The sequence below is a fragment of the Gambusia affinis genome, linkage group LG04 (assembly GCF_019740435.1).
Source record: "Gambusia affinis linkage group LG04, SWU_Gaff_1.0, whole genome shotgun sequence".
Lineage (NCBI taxonomy): Eukaryota > Metazoa > Chordata > Actinopteri > Cyprinodontiformes > Poeciliidae > Gambusia > Gambusia affinis.
In genome coordinates, this window is record NC_057871.1 from 7861084 (window position 1) to 7888209 (window position 27126).

The following is a 27126-nucleotide window of genomic DNA, read 5'->3' on the forward strand; positions in this document are numbered from 1 at the left end:
AGCTCGCTGTCACTTACTCGGCAGTTGAGGAGTGAACAAGACGAACGTCTGGGATCTTGAGCGCCCCCTGCCATGAGGCAAGAGAACTGCCTGCCTCACCTCGAACCTGTTCTCTGCCGTTTATAATCGCTCATTACACGAAACACGTTACACAAACACAGTTGGTGACAAAAAGCACTGTACATTATATACATAAGCTAAATTGTTGGAAATAAGTTCACATATTAAATTAGTTTAAACCATTTTATTGACGCCGTACAGCAACATGCTCTCTCCGCTTAGCAGCCAGCGCAGAGCCAGGGGTTGCGCAATCCAAGGTGAGGCAGAGCTCGCTGCTGCCTCACCGCATCGCCCAAGCATTTGAATGGGAAAATAAGAAAATTCAGCGATTTTGAACAAATAAAAATCGAAATTGGTGAAGCTACATGAAAAATAAATATTTTTTAGTACAAACCACTGGATGAATATAACAATTTAAATTACTTTATGATTATATATTTTCTTTCTTTCCATGATGGCAGGTGAGGCACTGCCTCACCTGCCTCCCCTGACCGCACGTCACTGACTAATAGGGATCCCCAGAGTGATGTTTACTCTCTGGATTGTTGCCCCCGGAGGATAAAACTGTGTTGGTCCCAGCAGAGCAGCAGAGGAGAGGGATGCTCTTTGATCTCTGTGTGCACAGCTGAGCAGCAGGACTCAGCCCAGCCGCTTTGTAGGCCCACCTGACAGATTTTACAAGCTCATGTGCTTGTGGTTCTTGGAGCGAATTCTAGTTTAACACAGTGGAATCAGGATTTGGTCAAAGCAAGGTTCTAATAGGTGTACTGGTATTCTGTCGTTACAAAGTTTATGACCTCTTGAAATTCATACATGGTTTAACACAACAAACTGTAACAGCTTAAGTAGATCCAGCTGCAGCTCTTCACCAAACAGCTGGAAGTCCTGCTAGGCTACTATCTGGTTACGGCTGGTTATCAGTGTTTTTCATGCAAATATGTCTTCCAATTGCTGCAAGAATTTAGTGGAATATGTAGCGAGAGGAAACAAGTGAAGTTATGTTGCGGTCAGCTAAATGGTGAACTAAATCCTGCTCTATTTTGGGAATTAGAAACAAATTTTGATAATGATTATGTGTTTATCATAATGAGTATGCTTGTATGCTGTATGAACAAGTTTGGGGGCTATTACTTCTTCACATAGAGTCAGTTTGCGTTGTAAAGTTTTATTTTGAAACAAAATCCTCATTAAAAAACTTCCTTTTTATTCACTTTGGTTATCTTTATGTAAAAAAAAAAATCCATATTTGTTTTATGATCTGTAACGTCAAGTATGTGAAATAAAAATGTAGAAAAGAATGACAAAGCAAATCTTTTTTCACGACTCTGTGTTTTGAAGGTGTCCTAAATGCATTGTTTTCCTTTATCAGAGACAATGCAGTTAAACACACCGGACATTGAGCCTTTCTTATGTTCTGATCTCTAAACATGTTTGGTCTGTTTCAGCAATAAAGGATCCATCGTATTTTGAATGTCCCTCAGACACCAAAATCACATATAAAAAGTGAATTAATGTCTCATTAACCACACTACCAGACTGTTAACCAGCAGATGATTGGTTACTGAAGGTTCATTGAGTTTCTCACTCTGCCTCTAAGATCAAGTCTTGTCGTGGAAGGTAAAATTAACTTCTTGTATTGTTGTTCAGTTATGAAACAGATGCCAGCAGGCTAGCAAACAAAGAGTTTCATTCTATTGTTATTTATGATCAAGCAACCTGAACTTTTCCATTAAACTTAATTTCTGACCCCTGACCTGAAAGAAAATAATCCATTTTTTTTCCAAAGGGGAAATTTGACTTTAAATTTAGAGGAGTTGACTCTCACCCTAGGTGCTTTAAACTCTCCTGTAAGCTACTGAAGCAGATACTGAAGGTCATAGCCTGAAGATGTCAACAGAACCAAACAATTTGCTAGAAGTGACCTTGTTGTTCCCAAACTCACACACACATCATCCTTTCCATGTCTGTGCCCTGAGATCCTGTCTGCAAACACTACAAAGTGAAAACCAGGATTTTTCTTTTTTTTTTTGAATCAAAATCTGATGATAGCTTTTTTTCTGTTGATTTTGAATCCCAACATGTAGGAAATAGAGATTGACTATCAGTGAGGAAATTAGTCAGAGACTGCAACTAGGTAGTCACTCGCAGAGGGTCCAAACCCAGATGGACAAAACAACTTGAAGTCCTAAGGGAGACCAAAGTACATGAGGGACTCTGCCTTTGACTACATTAAATGCATAAAACTTTCAGAGTAATATTTTATATTTGGAAGGGAAAGATGCTTGAGATTCCCCTGCTTCGTATGTTTCAGTGCTGTGAAAACTGCTGAAGAAAAACTTGCAGGAACTGATTGATGTTCCAGACATTTTTTGCCTCTCCTAGGCAAATTTAACTGTGAAACTTCAACACAGAGAACACACATCAGACTACACTTGTTTGACCACAACAACCACTTTGCAGTAACTGTGTGCATCAGAGTGTGGAAAGTCATTAATGCGGTAACCCATTTGGGTCTGGATTGTGTCAGTCCAAAGGGGATTCTTGCAGCCTGTGTACAACACAGTATCAGCATAAAATATTAATGAGATTAGAATGAAAACATTTTAAATGAATGAAGGTGAAAAGAAGCCATCTTTCACATGACTTTCCTATACTCCTTTGCCGTCCTGCTCACGCTCATAGTAAAACAAATCCTCATCCAGTCGTTTTTGTCACAATCTAATGGAGTTTTTTTTAAACCATATTTCCAATCCGGGGCAGATGCACAAAGGTATTTGCAGCTTCTGAATGTGTGCAAACTTGAGTTTAAGCATGCTTGGAACGATTGCCTGGGCATATGCTCCTGAGTGCTTTATTGAACAAATAGAGTCTCTCTTGTCTGCATTTGGGGGAAGCCCAGCCGTCCTTATGTAAATTTATGAAAATCACAGCCAGTGTGGATTCCTTGGCCTTCTTTTATGACCAAAATGATTTGCTTTGCGAAGATTGTGAGGGGAAACATTGCATTGCAGAAAATCTAAAACAAAAAGAGGAAAAATAGACGTGGTGGAGAACAAACACATTGCTGTTTTAAATTTATTGCTGGGATGTATTCGTGCACAGGTATTTCTGTATTTTAGTCAGAATTATACAGGTGATAACATTTGTAGTTTTATTTATACAACTTGCTTGCACAGACTTCTTAATAAACCCAATAAATGTAAATATGTACAATAAGAGTTGGTAGATTTATTTCCTAGAAGACATGGCATATTGTCTTGTCTTTCCAATTTTGAAGAGTGCCCAAAAGAAACTGTCCACATCATGATTATTGCCATAAAAAAGTAGGACAAATAGTAAATTATTTTTTTAACAGAAGGGTGCCTAATTGTTTTATTTTTATTTCTGGAAAAGATAAATCATAGTTTGCAACAGTGACGTGCGGTGAGGTTCATAGCTGGTGAGGCACTGACGTCATCAGAATCAGATTTGCAAATAGATGCATAGATTGACAGCAGTTTACAGGTTATGTTTCACTTCTGCATCCTTACACATACAAACTGTAGCTCACAAAACACACATATTATCTCCTGCTTCGATTGAAAGTCCACTTGAGAAAACTTTTTTAGTGTTGCAATGTAGTCATCCATGTCGAAAGTCGGGATAAGCGAGAGGAAAAAAATCACTATCTCTATTATAATCTATCGCTGCACTTGACTTGCTTCGCGAATCGTTTAGCCTAGCTCGCTGTCACTTACTCGGCAGTTGAGGAGTGAACAAGACGAACGTCTGGGATCTTGAGCGCCCCCTGCCATGAGGCAAGAGAACTGCCTGCCTCACCTCGAACCTGTTCTCTGCCGTTTATAATCGCTCATTACGAAACACGTTACACAAACACAGTTGGTGACAAAAAGCACTGTACATTATATACATAAGCTAAATTGTTGGAAATAAGTTCACATATTAAATTAGTTTAAACCATTTTATTGACGCCGTACAGCAACATGCTCTCTCCGCTTAGCAGCCAGCGCAGAGCCAGGGGTTGCGCAATCCAAGGTGAGGCAGAGCTCGCTGCTGCCTCACCGGCATCGCTTCCAAGCATTTGAATGGGAAAATAAGAAAATTCAGCGATTTTGAACAAATAAAAATCGAAATTGGTGAAGCTACATGAAAAATAAATATTTTTTAGTACAAACCACTGGATGAATATAACAATTTAAATTACTTTATGATTATATATTTTCTTTCTTTCCATGATGGCAGGTGAGGCACTGCCTCACCTGCCTCCCCTGACCGCACGTCACTGGTTTGCAAGTCATATATGGTTACTCATAAAACAGCAGATATAAATAAAAATATGTAAGATGTCTAAAAGGCAGTGTTACCCCCTTATGCTGCAACAACTTCAGCGAGAAGCTTCTTATAACCACCGTCCAGTCGGCTCAGTTTGAGGTTCAGTGAGCCATCGTCACCACATCTTCATGTCCAATGAGCTACTGAGCGACGTGAGCAAGAATATGTTTTTGTGATAATAACTATACAACTGTATTAACTTCCTGATGCACAGCTCGTTGTAGTAATTAAAAACATGTGTGTAAAGCAGAGTGAGAAAGGGAGTTTGAACATTTGTTAATTTATTTTTTATTAGATTGGAGACTGATTATATAAAGCCATCATGCCAAGGCACAATACAAAGAGGAAGAGGCTAATAGCAGACAGTCCTGAAAAGGTCTGGAGTGGAAGAGGGAAAAAAAAAATCAAAGGTCTTACAGAACTCTTTTTTTTTTTTATCTACACTCAAAGACTTTGGGCCTCTGAGTTTACTTTATCTCTAAGAGCCACTAGAGGTCCATTTTGTTATTAAGAATGAAGCAGCTGAGTAAACCAATAACTAATGTCTTCTATTGCTTATTCACGCTTGGCTTCATAGCGGCTAATCCTTTAATTGGCGCAGCAAGGCTGCCTGAGGTGTTCTAGTCTTGAGTGAAAAGTCCTATGAAGTGGAATGTAGTGCATCATCTTGATGAATTATTCATACGGGTAGTCTGCTTTCAAATCATAATTGTTTAAACGCATCTGAGGTAACTCAAAAATCATGTAGACCTCTTGCTAAAGTTGACTTATTTCAACTAATTATAAAGTTACGGAAGGAATGAGAAGTTCCAAGGTGGATATTTCCTACCTTCCACTTTACAACAAGACGCTTTTATTACGGTCAATCCCACAAATCTCTCTGAACTGAGAGAGAGAGAGAATTGCTGTATAGCTCTTTATCAGTTGCTCAGCTTACTGTACTGACTCTGCCTTTTGGCAAACTTGTCATCATTTTAAAATGACTTTCACTGATAATTCAAACCTTTCTTTCAGTTTAACGAGCCCACTCTTTAATTCCTAACCTTTTGCACAGAAAAATTGTCGAGTCGAGCATTAATGCACACCTTGGAGAGCAGCCGTGGGGAAAAACTCATCTTTAAGAGCTTTTGTGACTCACAGTGTGTCAGCAAAACTATCATCAAGCTGCAAAATAACACCAAACTGTGGAGGTAGTGTGATATCAAGAGAGCTAAGGTGTCTAACTGTGTGTGGGTTATGGGAGTACAAATATGATGCCAGTGTGTGGCTTCTCATTTTTCCCTGTTCATATCTGTGTCCAATTTTCTCCAGCTACATAATAAATATCACTGTCTATGGCTGTGGGGAGTCAGGAAGAAATCTAGGAATTGATTTAGTTTTGAGATTAAATGGGAGGCTTACAGCATGAGTCAAAGCAAACTTTTTTACATTTCCCCCATTTACAACCACAAACTATTTTAAATATTACCAACATGAAGTAGAACATAACTGTGCAGTAGAAGGTATTATATTTAGTTCCCCCTTACGATAATACTGTGAAATAAAATCCAGAGCAACAATTGGTTTCAGAATTAGTAGTAGAGTCCCCCAGTGCATTATGTGCTCTCAGTGTACATCCAGTTATTCTGTGAAGGCCTTGGAGAACCCCAGTGAATAGCCAACATCATAAAGGTAAAAATGTGTTGGGGATAAAGTTCTGGAGACGTTTAGAGAAGAGTTTGTTAGGTTGTAAAACAATATTCTAAGCTTTGTAAAGTTCACATAGCACTGTTTCATCTATCCTTCAACAATGCAATCTGCAAATCTACCAAGACTTTACCGTCCACTTAAATCGAGGTTTGGGGAGGAGAGCATTAATCAGAGGAGCAGTCAGGGGGCGCATGGCAGCTCCGAAGGACAGATCTAGCCTGGCCAGTGCTTTGCACTCGTTTCTCATCTCTTTTCAGAGCTCTGCCTGGGATTTGTTCAACGGAGTTCGATATCCTAGGATCCATTTAATCTTTGTCCGTCAGTGAACAGATGGAGGAGTTGTGAATAATGACAGAAGTTTCTGGACTGTTATTGTAGTTTGGAACAGAGCCATTCAATTCATCTTGGTCCACGCTTCCAGATGATCAGCAATTAAAGTTGGAGCAAGAGGACATGTTATTGTTGGAAAACCTAATAAGGGCATAGATCCTAAGAGAATTGTAGCTGTTATACCAACAAAAGGTGGATCTATTGTATTGCTCAATACAAATGGTCTCCACACTTTTCAGATTTTTTTTTTTTTTTTACATTTAAATATTATGGTTTTCTTAGTTTCATCCTCAACCAAAAGGACAATGAAATATTTGTGTTTCATTTGAAAAAGTAGATTTATCTTAGTAAATGTGAGAACTGATTGAACTGATTGATTATTTTTGCTTTCCTACTCCCACTGCTAGTAAAAGCAGCAAAAATAAGGGAAATTAAAGGAGATCTTATTTTAGACTTATTAGTCCAAAGGTGGTGGTATTAAATCCTAGTTATTATGCCCTTGTGCTTTGATGAGAGTGGAGAACAGATGGCTTACATCCGTGTGAGTCCCTTTGGGAGGCGTGACGGATGATCCTGTGGAGGTGTTGTGCTGCGGTTGGTAAATGCAATCATTCAGGATTTAGAGTTTCCACCGGCCATTATCTCTCCCACAATACTCCAACACATCCAGCTGCTGTCCAAAGGTAGAAAGAGGTTCGGGAAATGTACAAAACTGTTCTCTGGGTGGGATGAGGACTGGACTTTGTGACCAAATAAACAGCAATGCAGTGCTTTAGTTATGAACAGAAGAAGGACCTGCCAACTAGGCTCAGCAAATGTTAAAATGTAATGGGTATCGATCTTATCAGGGAGAATTTGGAACATGAAAATGTGCTCATGAATGCAAAATAGTTGTTCTCAAGAGTCTGAGGTTCACATTTTTTCAAGTAAGCTTTGTAATTAGACCACAACATTTTCTATATTTCTACTTAAAAATGATCTTTCTCTGTGGAGGTTCTTGGAGTTTGTGGTGGGGCATGAATTGGCAATGAAGCATCTTTTATTGCCTGGATTGGATTATGCTAGTCTATAGGGAAGAGCTTTGAACTTAATTTACTTTAAGAAGCTTTGCGGGGAAAATACAAACATTTAACAAAACAAAAAAGATATTCACACGACTTTGTTTTATGCTTTTAAAGGGAGACTTTTTATGTTGATGCATAAAAAAATCAACATCGCATATCTATCCAAAGATGACAAACTCTGCCTTCTTTAAGGTACATTTAGAGTTACATCCCCAGTAGCAAAGCTAGTAACAATAAAAACAAAAACAATTTTAATTAGTTTTTTTTTTCTTTTTTACATTACCAATTGGGTTTTTTTCCCCCTGGGACAGATAAAACTGAAATTTTTTTTTATTTGTATTGTATTTTTTTATTTGATGCACCATAAATTTAATTAAAACAACAGTTGGATCAACTGTGCTACCTTTGTGAAATGAACCAACCGCATCCTCTGACATCCCTCCTTCTCACTCCTCCTGTCCCAGGCAAACATTTGGACATTTGACATGCTGGTTCCAGGCTTTTAGTCATAACTGATGAGTATCTCTAACAGGAGCTGGGGAATGGCTTTGACTCATGACCAGGGCTGTCAGATAATTTATTTTCCTTTGCTCTATCATACATACAGGGTGTCTGGGATGGGATCAAGGTTAATGTAATAAAAGATAAAAGACACAATTGCTCCCAAAAGTTTGAATTTCTTTTCTGAAAAAAAAAAAAAAAAAAAAAAAAAAAAGCATCCTTCTGTTTCCCTGGCAAATGTTTCCTGTTGTTTTTTTTTTTTGTTGTTTTTTTTGGGGGTGTGGGGGGTGTTGTGATTAGATTTTGCATAAATCTATTATGGCAAACAGATGCTCCAGTCTCAAAGTTAAGCCATTGCCTAAGTTCTCTACATCAATGGCAGTTGGATTATTGTAGAATCTGAGAAAAATGTGAAAATGTGATCTGTGCTTCAGTCCATACAGCAGGTATGCAGTTAAATGACAGCCATGGATTCCAGAGCACTCACAAGTCCATAAATCCATAATAATACCTTTAGGGTTACCATGTTAACTGTTTAGAGTCTGTCTCATTGATGGAGAGAAATACTGCTTTTCCATATTTTTACAATGTGTGGATATGCTGATATGTTACAGCCAATAACTCATTAAACATTTATGGTTTCAAGCAAAAAGACAGAAACATCAACCGAATAGCAAATGAGAACCAACATAAAGAACAAACAACATTTTAAAAGGCAAATTAGATACCAGTATAAAACCAGTATAATCTCCAAACACCATTTTACTTTTCTACCTTTGGAATCTGACTTTTATAGTTTAAACCATTGGGATTTTGTAAAATAATATCATGAGCAAAGAGGTGATAAAAGCTGTTTTGGTTTAGTCAAGAAAACAATATTTCAAAATACTCAAATGGCCCAATGAGGGATCAGATCCAGGCTGCTCAAACCAACAGAACATCAGACAGCTTATTATGAGTGATATATTACTACAGTAAAATGTCAAATTAACCTGTTAATATAGATGACTTTCAGGCTGCAGTAGTGCCAGGCCTAACCTTGCATATTGGTCACTATTCAGTTTTTATTTTACTCTTTAATTTTAAAGACATGAACGTTTTCTTCTTATGTGCTTAACTTGGATTAAATCCCCATATTTTGTTATTTAAAACACAGTAGCACACGTTCTGTGTGCTTAATGTTTTTCAACGACAGTATGGAAAATTCAGTTTTTAACATTTCTTTTTTCATCATGAGTAGTTTTTTTTTTCTTCTTGCGAATGTTGCATTTATTTTTATCTCTAAGTCTTTTTTTCTTTCTTCACATTGATGCATGAAACCTTCGCTTTGACTTCCAGGAAAATGTTCCTGGTGGAATAAAATAAAGTGCATATTATAAAAATGTGTTGCTTAGGTGAGCAAAGTGAAAGTAGGTGAGGATAAAATGGCAGAAAGTGGGTGTGATTTTGCTATGCTTTGTTTTTTTAGCAACACAAACACCAGCCAAGTTTTCTAACCATCGACTTTAAAACATTATTTTGTTCCTTGTTATCAGCCTCTTCAACAGCTCTCTTTACTGCAGAAGTTAAAAGTCTGATTGCATGATTTAAAAAAATGTTTGTCCTTTAATATCCTTCAGTTTTAGTGAGGAAATCACAGATTTCTGGGGGTTTTTTTGGAAGCACTCATGCTCCTCAGCAATCACACAGCTTGTGATGATTTCTGAGAAGAGCGCTCACCTGCTCAGCTACTCTTGGAAGCATTTTGTGCTGCAGATTTTTGCTTCAGAATGCCGAATGCTCTGGCAGGCCTTGATGTAGAGCTTTCTTTTGTTCACATCCTCTTATTCTCTTGTATTCATCTGGGTGTGTGTGTTCTGTGTGAAGGCTGTGTGTGTGCGACATGGACAGACTTGGACGAAATGAGTTCATTGGGGAGGTGAGAGTGGCCCTGAAGAAACTGAAAGAGGGTGAAAACAAACGCTACAACATGGGCCTGGAGAGAATCGCACAGGTATGAATAACATCAAAAATGTATCAAATTAAAAATCTAAATAAAATCATCATGTACAAGACATGAATTTCTGTTTTTTTTTTTTTTTTGTGTGTGTGTTTTTGTAAATCTTTGACCAGCTGGTGCCAAGTTTTTCTAATTCAGATTTATCTTTAAGAACTAGAACTTGTAATTGATGACACACATACTAGGTTACAAAGAGGTTATTTCTAGACCAATTCAGCAGATCTTTTATTAAAACCCTGTTGTTGAGATAGAAACAATCAGATTTATTTTTACCAGTATCTGTTTAGACTATTCATTATCTGGGATTTGTTTGCAGTGAACCCAAAGCAGAAATAAACTATTTATTTGTCTTACATTGTATGGTTGTTGTAACATTCACTGTTATTATTATTATGTCACGTTTTCCTATTATCATGCAGCCCTTGATCAAAAATCAAAATGTCCAAACAGAAGAATTTTGTCTCTTTTCAGAATAAGGAAACCAACAATCAGCTGGTGGAGCAGGGAGCAGTCGTGGCAGAGGAAGAGGTAATCAAAACATCACCTTCTTCACCCTCATTATGGTGCAAAAAGTGTAATTGCACACTTTAAAACTGAATCTGAAGCATGAACTTTATTAGTCTAGGAGAGCAATGGAACCACTCTGATGCCATTCATCAGCGCATTTCAACAGTGTGAAAATGACACCAGTCTGGTGTTTTACTCCTCACATGGTCTTCCACTAATTTCTCTTCATGATTTAGAGACAGAAGCTAATAGCCTCCGGTCTCTGATTAGATTCGGATTCTGGTTCACCCTGAAGATTAAAGAAAGAGGAGAGTAGCGCCTTTTAGCCAGACTCAGATAAGGCATGTAATTACAGGGTTTAATTTAAAACCTCCAGGCATACACAATGGACTAAATGTTATAGTACCAAATAAATTCCTAATTCTCCTTTTAATTACTTTGGGTAAATTATTTCTGAAGAAACTTGGTATAGTTGTGTGACATTTGCAGTCCTTCAAGCGGGAGAGATCAGGGTGTGTCTGAAAACTATTTGTGTTTCTGTTGCCCCCAGCGTGGACGCATCCTGGTGTCACTGTGCTATAACACAGAGAAGGGCTGCCTGCTGGTTGGGATCATACGCTGTGCCCATCTGGCCGCTATGGACTCCAACGGCTACTCTGACCCATTTGTCAAAATGTAAGTCAAGATCCACAAAAATATTGCGTGCAGATATTTATGAGTTAAAAAAAGTTACAGGTTGTTGAATTTGATGTTCAAATAAGCTTTTTTTTTAAACTAACGGATTGTTTGGATAAATGGAGAGATAATGAGTAAATAGTTTTTTTCCCTCTAATTTTTAATTCCCTTGATAGAGAAGTAGTAGTTTTGAAACAAACGAAGTAATTACAAGATTAATGCATCAAAGCATCCGTAACTTTGGTTCATTTTCATTAAGCTCCGAAAAGATCATCAAAGTAAATACTGATTTAGATGCTTCGCTTTAACCAGCCAGTAAGACTGAATTAAAGGAAAATTGAAAAAATATATTTTTTTTCAAAATCAAGTTTTTTTTCTAGTGTAGTAATTATTATTATTATTATTATTATTATTATTATTATTATTATTATTATTATTATTATTATTATTATTATTATTATTATTATTATTATTATTATTATTATTATACTAAAGGTTAAGTTAATTTGTGAACCATATCAAAATGTTCTTGTGAAAAGTGCCAACCTGCTAATCAGAATGGATTAATCTTGATGCGTAAAATCACTGGGGGGGAAATAGAGCTCTGATCTAACATTTGGAGTTCTTCATTTTATTCCGATGTCTGAAGCTAAATGCCTCCAAATAATATTTTCCGGAACCTGTTCACCAAAACATTTGGTGATTCTCTCAACTGTGGTGTTAAGCTTACATGTCATAAAAGCCACCAGCACTGTAAGCTCTACTGCTGTGTGTTTGCCCCGATATTCAGACATTTGAAATCCTACATGCAACTTTCTGTAATCTTTCAGTGGCATTTGAAAAATACTGTAATAATTCACTCCTCAATAGTTATTGTAGCAGTCCGACACAACTTCAACTATTCTAATTCCTCAAATTGATCATGCAGATGTTTTGTTCTTTTCTGTTGCTCTAATAAGAAAAAGAAAGTAAGCTATACTGAAAAGGCAGACTCCAACTGTCACAATCTATCTACTAGTTAAGGAACATTTCTAATTGTTTGTTTTTTTCTGAATTAGTTTGTTGGCATCTTATTTGTTTTCATTTTGGGAACAAATTTGAAGTTTTCAACACTGAAAGCTGATACAAGGAGATTTTAGGGTAACTAGGATTTTTAGTTTTTTGTTTGCATGAATGACAACTAATCTATTTAATACAATCCATAATCAGTCTAGAAATTTCAGGTCTCTATTATACAACACATTCTCACACCCGACTCGTCATATATTGACGAGTTGGGTACTTTTAAGAGGTCTGACTGAACTAAACCTTTAGAGGAACAGCCTTTTGTAGAAGTCATTCTCTGTTTCTGTATAACAGTCACTCTGCTGAGATATCTCTCAAAGATATTTTGGATGTAGTTTTGTAACTCTTGACACTATAAAAGGAAAAAGTGAATAAGAAAGGATAGGGTACGCAGCACAATACCCTTTATATGCATCTATTTTCACTTTCTCAGCAACGATTGGTTGAGAGGCAGTACATTCATGGTCACGCTATCTAATCTGGAAAGCTAACCTTTTCTGGACCAGCCAGGAAATATTGTGACATTTAATATCCCAAGATCTCATTTCATCGCATCAGGTGCCTCAGGTTTCTGCTCTTCTTACAGGTGTTTTCATCTGCTTAGTATCTCATCTCTTTACCCTCCAGTAATCACTCTCCCCAGTATCTTGTGACCTTAGTTTTTTTGGGGGGTTTTCTCTGCCATTTTCAGTTCGGTTAATTTAAATCAATTATTTATTTAATTCAATTTTCAATTAAACGTTATCTCAAGGCACTTTACAAAAAAAGCTAATTCAATCATCCAGATACATTCAAATTCAAACTCTGACAGAAATTTTAATTTGATTCTAATTATCAAACAGTCAAGTTCAGTTTATTAAATAAATTGATTTTAAAAATAGTTTTCAATCTCAGAAAACCCTGAGTCAAAACTTACTCTGTTATTGGTCTTGTCTCTTGGTTTTGTTAATTAATGCAAGCAGAAAGTTTGGTTAAATTTGTATTTTTTTTGCATACATTATTCTGTGTATCACTCATGTATGAGGTAATTATTCTACCATAAGATAAAAAAAAAACTACCTAAAAGTGCTTCTTTAAGCAATGACCAGTCTTAAACTCTGATGGAAATTCATGTTCTGGTTCCCTATACTGTGATTCCCCACCGGCTGTCTCCCATGCTGCAGATTTAATCAGATTCTGCTGTGCTCTCATGTGTTCAAAAAAGTTGAACACATGAGACCCTTCTGGTTTCTATCATTTAAAAAAGCTAAGTTTTTTTTGGGTTTTTTTGGTATATTGTGCTGGACAGGACACAGGGGAGATTTTAGGGTTTTTAAACTGGTGAGTGAATTTGAAATGAAACTCGAAACGACCAATAAAGCAACTTAGACTTCACGATGTTGTACGGTAACACCAGTATGCTTAAGTGAAATCAGACCCAGCTTCTGTGATGTCAAACAGCATTATGAGGTAGGGCAGAATGATACAGCAGCTTGCAGGAGTTTTCATGCCTCCAGAACGTCACATTTTGTTACACACCCATACTTAGATCTTATGTAGACCAACACAGAGGTCATGGTTTCTAAGGGAACAGAAAATGGTACATGGTTTTTAAAATCATGGCAGGCATTTGTATTTTGACACTGCACTAAATAAAATTTAGTTTTTCTAGTTGCTTTCAGAGTCCACCTGTGTGTGTTTCAATCTTCCTATAAATGCAGCTCCTCTGTGGAGGCATCAGATGTTTGTTAAAGAACATCAGAGAACAAACAGCATCATGAAGCCCAAGCAACACAGCAGATAGTAGTCATAAAACTACTCCCCAAACCTCTGACAGAGTGAGATCCTGTTTATCTGAGCTGGTGTAAGTCTCCTCAAAACACTAAAAAACTCAAAAGAGAAGAGGTAATGCCTTAAGCTCTGCAAATCTGAGCCACTCTCACTGCGAGGTATGGATAGTGACAGAAAAAAACCCACACAGCTCAATCTCTGACCAGTTTACTGTCCTGGAAAACCAACAGTTCCCACTCAAAACAAATTCCTCTGTAACCAACAGCACCTCCAGGAGTGAGAGGCTTCCTGGGAATAGCAGTTTATTAAAGCTCAACTACAGAAGAAGTTTTATGTTTTGTGTTTAATTAATATTTAATCTGTTGTATTTAATTAATGTGTTTTAAAGAAAAAAGAAAAAAAAAAGTAGCAAAAGACTTGTCTGTGTTCACCCGATTTTGTTCTGCTTTTATGTTTAACCTAGATATGGTTTATTTTTAGCCAAGAGATGATTTGTGCTTAATGGGTTTAAATCTGGAACAGGCTTCTGCTGAGTAAATCTGCAATGCTGTCAGTTAAAGACATTAACGCGTCTGGTTTTCTTTTATTCGCTACACTTTTATCTCTAGATGCAAATGTTTTCCTGTTGTGATCCAGAGGCTTGATAAGAGTTTGAAAGAAGCAGTTAGCTAGCGGGAGACACAATGCCGCAAGACACTTTTGATGGAAATTTCTGTGTTAAGTCTATTCTGTGATCTGCTGCACCCATAGCATCCATCCCTGCATAAATCTGTGGAGGACTGTGCATGTCAGTCTTCAAATAAAGATCTGCAGAGAGAGTTTGATGTTAACTCTTGTGGCTGAGACAGTGCTGTTAAAAAGTGTTGGCCTCCTTGCAGACCTTAAATCCCTTTTTCTGTTAAGTTTGCTTAAGATGTTTTAATCCATTTCTTGTTGTCAGGCTGGCAATACGCAATTGACTTCTTGCTTCTGTGGGCCTAACAAAGTTTAGGTCTGAGTCTGGCCAGTGTTGTTTACTTTCTAAACAAAAATTTTTTTTTTTTAGATTGCTATTGTTGCTTATGTGATCATCTTAAGCATCTACATCTGAAAATGCTGCATAAATGTAATGTCAAGGTGAAGAGCAGGATCCAAATGCAAGAAGGAGGCAGACAGGAAAAAAAATAAACATTTTTACTCAACAAAATGTAAAAACTTACAAAAACTAAAGTTAAGGAGGGAATCCAAAATAATACATCACAAGAGCAACTAGGAAACATGTCAGAGGCAAAACAGGAGGAGCCAACCAAGTTAGAGATATTTAAGCTAGAGAGGTGATTAGAAACTGGGTGCAGCTGTGAGGGAAGGCAAGTTACTGGGAGAAATGGCTGATTGAACACTTTATCTGTGTTTCCATTGACCATAAAATTGTGCAGTTTGACACCATGAAAATAAATTTGCTTAATGGAAGTGCTCAAAAAAAAAAAAATCGAATTTTTCATTAAAACATTTTGCTGCTAGGTTGGGGTGTGTGTTGTTGTTTTCTTGGCCAGATTAAAATTGCTTTATTTTGCAAAAAACATAGTCAACAACCAGATGTTGGTGTGGCGTGTTCTTAAATTACTTATCAAGTGAACAAACTTTCAAATTTTGATTTTAATTGCTTATTACATTAGCTGAATATAAAGTTTCTTGCAAGCACTTGTAACGGAAACGCAGATGCTGGGAGGAAAATATTAAATAAACAAAGCAAAACACAAAACCAAAGTCCCTTCAGATCATAACATACTGCATTTGAAGACATTTTATCCGTGAAGTGTGCAGGTAATAAATATTTGGCAAACTTTTCACTGCCTTTTCAAAATCCTTTAAAACAGATTAAGTTTTTTTCCTTCTTTTATTCAACAATTTTCTTGCTGGATGCCAGTTTTAAGCTTAATTTAGTTCTTTAAAACCATGTTTGACAGTGGTGGCAAAAGACAAGTAAATAATTATAAAAACAGGAATGGAACTGCTTACCAGTGTCACACTTCACTAGTATAGATAATGGGCCAATACCAGAATACTGAAAGGAACATGCCAGAGATAATGAGGTTGTTCAGAAACCTCATTCTGAACAACCTCATTTCAGGTTGTTCAGAAATGAGGTTTCTGAGGAGCTGAGAAACATTTCTGAAAGCCTCTAACAGTGACATGAATTTATTTTGTGCTAGGGTGCAAAATGCTACAATGCAAAAACAATTACATAATTGAGGCAGTACCTGAACTACAGGCTCTTTCAATTTAGTAAAGGTCCTCCAAGTAAGACATGAAAAACTACAAGAGGCTAGAAGGAGGCCTCCCGAATCCATAACTCACTCAACTAAAAACTAGTTGTCAATTCAGAGAAGCAGTACCTCTACTTTCAAGCTCCCCTAGGGAACTCTTTACCCTATCTCTAAAGCTGAGTCCACCCTCCCTAAAGAGGAGGCTCATTTCAGCCGCCTTTTTCCAGGATCTTCTTCTTCCCAACTTTCAGCTTCCAGCGCACATTACTATGGCAACAATTCTGAAAGATAAACCCGCACTGAGAACCTGAATCTCAGAGTAGAGTCTTAACTTAGTACTTTAACACAGGTGTCTTGGTGTGTGACTTTGAGATGTCTATCCTGACATGAGCATGGAGCATGGAGGGAACATTTAGCTTTCCAAAAGGAATTGGCTTGAGAAGGTTAAATGAGCTGGGCAGAGAGCGGACAGGCAAGCGACAGTGCAGAACAAATCTAAGCTTGGAGGCAGGATTGTATTTTACCTGGGAAAAATCAGGAGTCACTAAAAGCCCTAGAGCGCCAAATGAAAAAGCCCCCCACACTTATCAACCTACGCCGACAGAACGCTCAGGAGACGACTGGAAGGCAGAGCAGACAGATATATACGGCAGCACTGATAAGGAAAGAGAAAGCAGGTACATCACTGCCACCGCCACAGCAGGAAGCCTCGTCAACGTTAAATACTGAGACCAAAATAAGATGCAGAAGATAGCTGTACTTTGAAGCCAAATTAATTGTTTTGTGTGGGTTTTCAATAATTAAGCTGACACAAAGATGACTATCTGTTAACCGGCTCACTAGAATAACACATCTTCAACTCACATCTTGAACTGGAGCTGTTCACGCTGGGATTTTTCTGATAGAATTATCTCTTAAAAGTGCAATTAATTCATAAATCTGTCTTTCATAAATGAAATCATGTTAAACAAAAGTACTGACAGGGTGTTTAAATCTGGGAAATAGTAAAATCAAAGACAAGTGCTTGTCTTAGTTTTAGGTCTAAAATATTTTTTTATTATTATTTGGATGAGATGTCATGTAGAAAATATTTTTGTTTGCTAAAGTCATAAATTGTACTTCCCTCTAATGACTTCAGCACATTTTCTGAAAGACAGCGGACTAAGTGTTCACAGGCATTCTGGGAATTGTAGTTGTTGTCTTTCTGCACCTTATAATATAGAAGTGATTCTGAAATATATTTCTAAAAAGTCTGTTACCGTAAAGCTGTGATCTGGGCAGGGATCACAGTATGACATCTGGATTTAATTCCTGCCCCACGGCAAAAATCTAATCCATATTTCTTTAAGTCCAAGACTTTTCTAGGCTTAGATTTCAGTAAATTTTCAGCTTCAGTTTTAAAAAAGGTCAATACAAATGCAGTAAGCAGCATTTCAGACTTTATTTGTCGACCTACACTGCGCTCGCTGCAGTAAACCCAAAAAGAGAGGAGCATAAAACAACTATTTTACAATCGTTGTGTAAGCCATGACAGTTTTCCCTTCTTTCTGACTGGTCTTCAACCTATAGGCACTTTAACAAAGGTCAGACTTATCTAAGAGCTGATTTCCCTTCCATTCAATCAGACAAATGTGCTTGTGCACATTTACGATGCATAAACACAAAATTATTCTTTCAAAATTGCGAGGCATGTCAGTTACTTCCTGCTGACTATGCGTACTGCCATACTTTGCAGCTTTTTGTTTTTTCTTTCTCTGGACTTATGTCAGGTAGAAATCCTAGTTTCCCTCCTGCTGCAGGAATATATTTAGCTCCCACCTTCTAAATGTTGTTCACTCTCTTTTATCTGTTGTTGAGTTTGTGTTTTAAATTATTTTGACTTTAACACCAGTTTCCTCTCCCCCGTCTCTTCCTGTCACTTCTCAGTGTTCTTTGTGCTGCTTTTATTTATTTATTTGTTTTGTTTCTTCTTCTCCATTTTAACATGCTGTCAGGACAGCTTCAGCTTCAAAATTCTCATGACTCCAACAGTTATGCTGCCAAGTTGTGACTTTGACATGTGGCTTATATGGCGAAAAGGCAAACCGCAGAGAGAAATGTGCTTTTCAACAGATATTTTTTGCTTTTGCTGCATTTTTAAGTTGTCCTTCACATTTTCTTTGAACACAATATTAGTTAAAAAGGTTTAGATATTGTTTCCTTTGTGTGAGCTAGATGATTAAATGATTTCATTTTTAATTCTGTTCCTGAAATGTTGCTTTTAAGTACGTGCTGGCACGAATTTGACCTTTTCCTTGATTATGCTTTGTCTGTTTTGGAAAATTAGTTGATTTAAATTTTAAATGTGAGTTATGTTTAATTTAAAAAAATAAATTCAGTAGTTGTAATAATACAACCAACTCAAAAGGTTGATTCAATGTCATTGACTAGGAGACATGGCATTTTAGAATAATTTTGGTTAAATCAGACAAATCCCATTTTTTAAGATTTTTTTTTAAATTTCTCTAATTAGTGTTTAGTGTTATTTCAGGTTAATATATTTGAAAAGAGATGTTCACATCCAATTGTCTTAAAAAGAAAACTTAGGGTGAGATACAGTCTGTCATTACTTACTACATTCCAGTACTAATGTTCTTGACTTAGATGAATGGATTGATAACTGGTTTCAGCACATTTATGTGCAACACCTTTCATTGAAATGCGTAAAGTCTTTTGCTGTTAAAGTTGATACATTCGTCTTTCCATTAGTTTGGACTTGTCTAGACGGTGGGTTGGTCTGAGAAACCCAGCATAGCGTTCAATTATTCAATCTCTCCATCTTTGTCTCCAGCCACTGCTTTGAACGTCTATTTTTGGAGGTCCACTACTCAAAAAAAAAAAAAAAAAAGCATGGCCTACAAAGGATGAAAGTAAAGGGAGGGAGGGAAAGACAGTGTGGAGTTAACAGAGGCCATCTTTGAACACTAAACCTGGCTGTTTCAAATAACGTTTTTTTTGACAGGTCAAGGAAGAAGCTACTGTTCTTACAGTGACAGTCCCATTTATTTCAGTAAGAGGGATGTAAAAAGGCGTAAAATAAATGAATTGTTTACCCCCAGATACCCTTTCTGTCAATCAATTGCATTGTTTACTCCATCTATTCCCCATTGACCGATAGAGAAAGGCAACAGCCTCTGGGTATGCTGGAAACACTTCTGTGTTTAATTTATCAGTATATTTTAGATCATTGTCCTGCTAAAATACTAAATTATGGTTGGTTTCTATTGCACTTGAAGAAGAATCAGACTCACATCGTCCCAGAATCTCCATTATAGAGATAATAATATGGTCTTTCCATGTGCATTGTTTATTTGTAGAAAAGCTTAATATGAAACCCTTTTCATTCAGCTATTAAACATCCAACCACAAACCACCCATCATGGATTATTGTGGCCTTTCCCATCAAACAAGACGATATTGCAAACCTTGTTTGCTTTCAGATCATGCAGCTGGTGTTGTGGGACCAAAAGGACATTACTTTTAATTTGCAGCACAACAACAATTCACTAGTGTAGGATTTCCCCTGGAAGAAACCCAGTAGCACGTAGCACAAAGCTCCATTTAAGTTGTCTGAGGGGTTTAGTCAGCTCCATGTTTTCATTTGTGAACATACAGGAAACACTTTTCTGACATCCCTCCCAGAACACTGCTTGACATGTAGGTAGCGTGGGACCGCTGCTATGGAGACTTGGTGACCTCAAAATGCTGCTCTTAGCTATAGGTCTCATAAATGTATTTTTGGAGGTCGTTTTGACCGAAGAACGGTTGACCTCCGTTCAACCGTTCACAACAGTAAGGTGTGTGGCTGCTACCACTCACTGGAAGAAACCAAGATATGAATTACATAATTCTTAAGTTACATTTATTTTACAAAATTTATTAGAGATGCCAATAGTTATGCCATCCAGTGTTTTTTAAGACAATTATTTCTTAATGTACAGTGTTTTGTTTTACAACTGAATACTTGTACTCTATTCAGAAGCTGGATTTTTCAACAGTTTTGTAACATGAGATTTTGCCATTGCAGTAACAGATACATGTATTTAGAGGCTTCAGTTGGGTTGAGAATAAACTTGGCAGGATAATATTTCTATGTTTATGTGAACATGGTTTCTCCTTTACACCTAATATACGCACATAACAAATAAACAGGAAGCTCCATCATCAAATATTCATTATGTTACTTTTATATTTCTAGCATCCATGTGTTTGTGTTTTAGGCTGAAGTGATTCAGTTCTATCAGATTTTATTATAATGTGTGCAGAACAGAGTTCTCCTGATTTGCTCATGAGAAAAACACTTCTCTTTAACCATTGTTCCCTGTTCTCCTTATCAGCCTGTGCAAGCTGGTGAAATATAATGATGGAGGTTTAGAGTGCATTAATATTTTGTTGGTTAGTGTACCAGTGGTTTGGTAGTGAACATCCCATTCTTTAGGAAAACCATGAGGAAAACAAATCTGCTGGATAATCCTTGCTTATCTCTACGGACCAGCCTCCTCCCGTAATAAATTACTTTAGGAATTTCCTGTGGTTATTTAGACTGCCTTTGGTTGATGTCATTCAGCCTGTATTTTTATTTATGCAGCCATAACAATGAATGCCACTGCAAGAGAATATTTTATTACCCTGGGAATGGGAATGTGGTGTCTGGGGCATGCACAGTGATTTACTACAGTTCACAGACGTCCCCATAATTTAACCTGAGTTTTGTCTTTTATGTGCCAAATCAAAGTTTTGCTTGGTTGACTCTCTTACTTATTTTCTTGTTGCAAAGAAGACAACATACTTAGTTGTGCCAGATATTATGATTTAAAGGAGCGGACTGCTGGTGCTCTTCTTGGGTTTTCAGAAACTGTGTTCCAGATTCGCAGAGGAGCTGAGAAAGTCTTTTCATTTGCTTCTGTAAACTTAGAAGAACTGAGGGTTCTACATGGTTCACACTTGACAAGCAACTCAGAGACCATTTAAATCCCAGTTTGAAGCATTTAGAGGAACTCTTCCATCTTCTTCTCTTTCCAGTGAGTAAATATACCAGTACGCCTCTCAGAAAAAGAGATACTTAATGTGATGCTGCCATCACCATGCTTGACAGCTGATACAGCATTTATGGTTTCAAAGCATCACCTTAATTCCCCCAACCACACTTTTAGTCTGTTTGGCCAAAAACCATAATCTCTGTCTGTTCTGACGGCAAAAAAATTCTCCAGAAGATAGTTGAGTTGTACAGAGGCAGCTGCAAATTTTAGTCACTCTTCAATGTGGCCTTTTCTTTTCAGCTGTGTAATTTTCTTGCTTGGTACTATCTCAGTCCAAGTTTATGTTGGACCTATTTTACTGTGAATTGTGCCTAATGTGCATTTTTGTTGAGATAGATCTAAACCTGCCTTACACGAGATTGACAAGCGTGAGGAAATGATGAGGATGAGTTGGACTCAAACTCAGACTCTCTTGAACGTAGGCGTACTGTCATGAACTTCATCATTATGCACAAATGATGTTCATGAGAAACTAAGGACTTTTTATTTGTACCAGTTATGCTTTTACTGAGACGTAAAAGGTGTATTTCAGGTGTAAAATGTGCTTTTCCTTGTCTACCTCTGAGAATATGCTGTCATCACTGTTGTTACGACCCAGCTCAGCCAGGGGGAAGGAGAAGTAACATTAAAGAAACCTAGATGCTAAGGTTTATCAGTTTGGGATTTATTGTTTGGGTTTAACAAAATAAAAAAAGACAACCTTACAATCAAAAGTTAAGATGTTAGAACCAAAAACAAAACAATGTCCACAAAACAACCAGAGTTGGAAACCAAAGATCTTAACCAAACAAAACAGGACCAAAACCTAAGGTTAACAACAAACAACAAAACTCTAGTAGGCTTCTATAAGCTTGCATGCAAAGCTCCCCCACCGGGACTATCACAGGAAACAAAGATTTACAAAAGCTCACAAAAAGACAATGCAGTATACTACAGTCAACAAAAACCCAGCAAAGTGGCAAGCTGTCTCAGAAAAGAATCAGCCATACCTTCTCTCAGGAAGTCTTGGGTTTAAAAAGAAGGCCTCATCAGGGATTGGTGGAGCTGATAATTGGTGAGCCAATCAGCTCTGCTGTAAACCTCAGGGAGTGGCACAGGAGGATTGGGGCTGCAGCCAGTTCCCAGTGGAGTTAATTTCATTAGAAAGCTGCAGATATACAGAAAAGAAAGAGACAAAGGAAACATACAAGGCCACCGGGCGTAACAACTGTGTTTCGGAAACTCTCACAGGGTTGCTGCCACTGTATGAGAGTGCAAAGGTTCTGGTTGGAAATGTTGAGTCCTGGTGAAATACTGACAGTTTTCTTTTACTGAAACAAATTAAACTTTGTCTCTGGCAACATCCAGAATGCATATTTTCAGGATTCAGCCTGAAAAGCTTGAATGTGTAATGACCCTAGATGGTAGAGTGTAGGTTGTTTCTGTCCACTAGTAGAGTACAATTACGTTCAGGTAACATCACGCTTAACCGTCCTGTTGTTCTCGGGTCAAAATGACCCGCCACTGTGTTAAAATTTAGTTTCACTAAAAGATCCACTAAATGTTATTTTAGGACAACAGAAGGGTTAAGACAGTTCTTCCAGTATTTCTGAAAACGACCATCTTCTTCCAATATGTTACCTTTCATCTGAGGACGATAGCTTGGGTCAGGTTAAAACTTGGACACAGTTTAATGTTCAAACAAAACACAAATAAAAGCTTTGGATCTGATAAAGCAGGGCTCTGAGCACAGTCTGTATGACAGTTTGTGGACTGTGTGTAAAAACCAGTCCATGTCTAAAAATCAACAAAGTGTTTGGTTTCTCTGCAACCTGTTGGAGGACATTTCACCAACTATTTGAATTTATGCGTTTAAGCTTGCATGTTTAATTGAAATGATGTGGAGATTAGGAAACCAACAGAATAAATTGAAAGTTGAAAACTTCCAGCCTTCTTGTTTCACCTAACAGCTCCCGGAAATCACTGTGTTGGTATGAGTCTTAAACAACATCATTCAATGGTTTAAATGTAAAGGTTTACTTTACTTGTGTTATTTAAAGGTGAATCAGAAGTGGCTTAAAAAACAAACAAAAAAATAAATAAAACACTTGTAGGACAATCAATATGCTTTAAACTTAAGAAAATAACAAAATAATTAACCAAAATCCTAAAGAAAACTTTCAAAAACCTGCTTATGAAGAGCCCTTCAATAAGCTCCATTTAGTTGTAAAAACATTTTTCACAAAGTAAACTTATCATTGTACAACATATGGCCTCAGTCTTTATTTGTCAATGTTTCTCTCCGTTAAGTCCTCTGTCCTCCTTCCTTTTCTGCCCCGCCTTAATCCCACCAGCCTTTACTCTCTCTGATTGTGACAGCCTCTGAGCCCATCTCATGCTTCAACTGTCAGGCTGGGATTCATCGCTTGTGGGGGCAGTGGGGTAGCTGTGGCTGGATGAGTGAGATTGTTCAATACCTGAACATCCTGATGGTGAATTTATGCTGATGAAGACTCCTCTTGCCCTCCAGCAAACCTTCTGCCGCCTCTTCCGCCGGAGCGTACACTCCTGCCTCCTGTGCCTGATTATGATCTTCGCTGTAATTCACAGTCTCTCTGTTCCCCTCTTGCACTGTCCCTGCCTTTGTTAAGAGGACTTTTGGGTCACAATTATGTCATGAAAAGCAATTTGCAAGCATTCTCACTCATTAGTTTCTGGTATTCAGCAGAGATGCTATATAAAAAGGCATCAGAAATAATGAAACTTTGCTCCAACATGAAAGGCTGCAGGAGGTTTAACTGTTTGGGGTTTTTTTTTTACAAACCTGCAACTGGTGCCATACACAAAAGCATTCGCTACAGCAGTCATAGTAAAAATGAGTACAACTCAATTGTTAAAGTGACTGCAGGTTACTAGGACCACATGGTCCCCCTTTTTTCACACCCACTTTTTTCAGCTCGTGATCTGGGGTTAGAGTGTGTCTTAAACGTCCCCCTCCCCCATCACTAAACCTGCCAGCTTGTTGGTGGTTCTTGGTCACCAGAGCTGCATGCTCAGGTGTGGCCTGGCTCACTCCTTCTGGCTGCTTGGTGGGGTCTGAGCCCCTTCACTCAAATATCTTATTTATGTATTTGTCATGACAGTATAGTATGAGACAGGTAATCTGTGAAAAGAGGGTGACTCACAGTGCTGAGACCCTCCTCCTGGCTCTGATTGGCTGTTTATATCGTCAAGACATATTGACAGTTTTAACAAATATGTACGAGATATGTTTTTCATAAATGTTACTGCAGCTTTAAGACAGCCAACAGATACTGTGTTCTGAGACGTTAGCAACATTGCATTTCAGCTAACAGTTCTCTAAAGTTTGTTTAATAAAATCAACACCTCAAGTCAGACGCATGGTTGTTAACGCTCTCCTTAGTTGGTATGGCAAGGAAAATTAAAAAGAATACCGGTTGCCTAAATCTTTTTGAAGTATAAACTTTGCTCTGCGGCATATAGGCTAAATTCAGGCTCTTGTAAGCAATTTATGTAGTTTTCAGATTTAAAATTCTACTTATTTTATCTGGGTGTGACTGAGAGTTTGCATTCTGCAAGCCTGATATCCTAATGTCTTGGCACATTGTTTCTCTTTTTCTCAGCATCTTGCAGCCAGACATGGGGAAAAAGTCCAAGTACAAGACATCAGTGAAGAAAAAGACTCTCAATCCTGAATTTAATGAGGTAATGTTTCCCTCTTGATCTAAAATGCACACCTGTCGATTCGCCTGATTTCCCCTCTGAGCTGTGAACGATCTGCAGCTTGCAGCAAAAGCATCACTCTTAAAACCACTTCAGATTCTTTTCTTACCTCCGAAACTTGCTCTCGGCACCAATCCAACATGTTTTCAGTGAAAATGTACCAAATGAAACCGCTTTCATTGCCATGTTTGCGAATAGCTGATGGGAATTTTCTTTCATGTACGCCACCTGCACAGGAATTTTCATATGAAGTAACCTTGGACCAGCTGGCAAAGAAAACTCTGGAGATCTCCGTGTGGGACTATGACTTGGGAATGAGTAACGACTTCATAGGTAAGCGCCGAGACTGTTCAAAGAGGAAATCAGCAGCGGCAGCAAAGAATATGACTATGTTTAGATGAAAGCATAGCATCTGCAAGAGAAAACCCTTTAAAAATCAGGCCAAGAGTGGCTATAGAGAAGGATTAAAAATGGAGGAGATATGAGGGGTAATTATGAGGCTTGAGGGAGCGTCTGAATGGGAGAGAGGAATCCGAGTGGAATAGGAAATGAAGATGGGAAATCAAAAAGCTCAAAAAGCTTGATGCATGTCTCTGGATCCTTATTCACCATGAATTTAGCCCATCAGATAGTTGAAGCTTAATCAGACTGCTAAACAGCTTTGCCTATAATGGCGATGAGGCACCATGGGAGCTGCATGAGATGCTGGAGAATGTGGTGACAATGGATTACCAGCATATTTAGCTCAAAGGGCTTCAAATCACAGCATCTTACTTTAAGTAATGTGTGTGAGACGGTTCGGCACGAGGTGTTCAGGTGTGTGGGTTGTTGTTCGGATGAGGTCGGTGAGTTACAGCCCTGAGGGGCGGAAAGGCCGTCAATACAACATCCATCTATTCCCATAACCATCATCATTACAGGTTCAGCTACAGCAGCCTGCCAGTTCAGTTAATTAGGGCCAAGAGAAAAATAATAGCAAGACAAGGTAGGGAAGAGAGAGAAAAAGAGCTGTTCTCCTTTGGGATTAATGCTGTTCTCTTCAATAAGAGTACAGTGAGTCTGAGATGCTCTTTGATAGGGACGGGTCATCATCAAATAATATGTAGGAGGCGAGATTCTATAGGTAAATGGAAGGGAAACAATTAATCAATGTTGACACTAATTTGAGGGTGATTAGCACACAGATGAACATGTGATTCTACTTCATGAGTCATATTTTAAACAGAGAGCTTTGTGACAAAAATGTCAAACCAACACGGACTGTTCCACACCTATTATATTTATTGTGAAATTTATCATGTATTATAAATGCTGAAGAACAAACAAGCCTGTTTATTATGAACACCCTTAAATTAATACTTTGTGGAAATATGTTTTTATTTATATGCAGCATTGAGGTCTTTTTTTGGTTCACAACTTTCATCAGTTAATAAGAATCTGATTAACCTTAAGTAAAATTTAAATGTCATAATCGGGTTTTATTGACATTGTGTTATTATTGTACTTTAGCTTGCCGAGAGGCTGAAAAGGATCAAAATAATCTCATTTTCAGGAGAAAGTAACTAAAAAGAGAACAAAGTTACACCATCCTTTCATCCGTATTTGGAAAAAATTAAGAACAACAGGAACATTGTTGAAACTTTCTCCACAATTTATAAAAAAGAAAGCTGCACTGCCTCCCTGCTGCCGGACCTGGCTCTAAGGCTGTTTTCAGACTGGATCAGCACATATAAACCCCACAGTGGGTTTTAAAGCAGACTGCAGCACCCACTCCTTCCTATGAGAAAGCTCTCATACCCTAAAGCATCCACAGGAATTTCTGAAAACTGTATTCATATGAGAATAACAGATGCCTTTTCCTCCAAAGAAAACATCAACCACACTTAAACGTCCAGGCCAAGATATCAAAACGTAAGTTTGGCACAGACATCCCCGAGAACAGCTATATACACATTATGCACACCACATGACAGTCATTTTTATTTGTAGAGGTGGATGAAATTATGAACAGTTCTAAATGCAAACAGATTTAACCCAAAACCTTCAGGTGTCTCCCAGAAAACTGTAGATGAAGAGAAATCTATTTG

At 37.7% G+C, this 27126-nt stretch overlaps 1 protein-coding gene across 2 annotated transcripts in view; it reads left to right on the forward strand.

Moving 5' to 3' along the window:
• Window positions 1-27126, forward strand: part of doc2d (double C2-like domains, delta) — a 47813-nt gene that overhangs the window by 13641 nt on the left and 7046 nt on the right. For both annotated transcript variants that reach the window (XM_044113288.1, XM_044113287.1), the window contains exons 6-10: window positions 9843-9969; window positions 10447-10503; window positions 11033-11157; window positions 24940-25021; window positions 25276-25372. In XM_044113288.1, the coding sequence (XP_043969223.1) occupies window positions 9843-9969; window positions 10447-10503; window positions 11033-11157; window positions 24940-25021; window positions 25276-25372 (488 nt within the window). The remainder of the gene's footprint in view (window positions 1-9842; window positions 9970-10446; window positions 10504-11032; window positions 11158-24939; window positions 25022-25275; window positions 25373-27126) is intronic.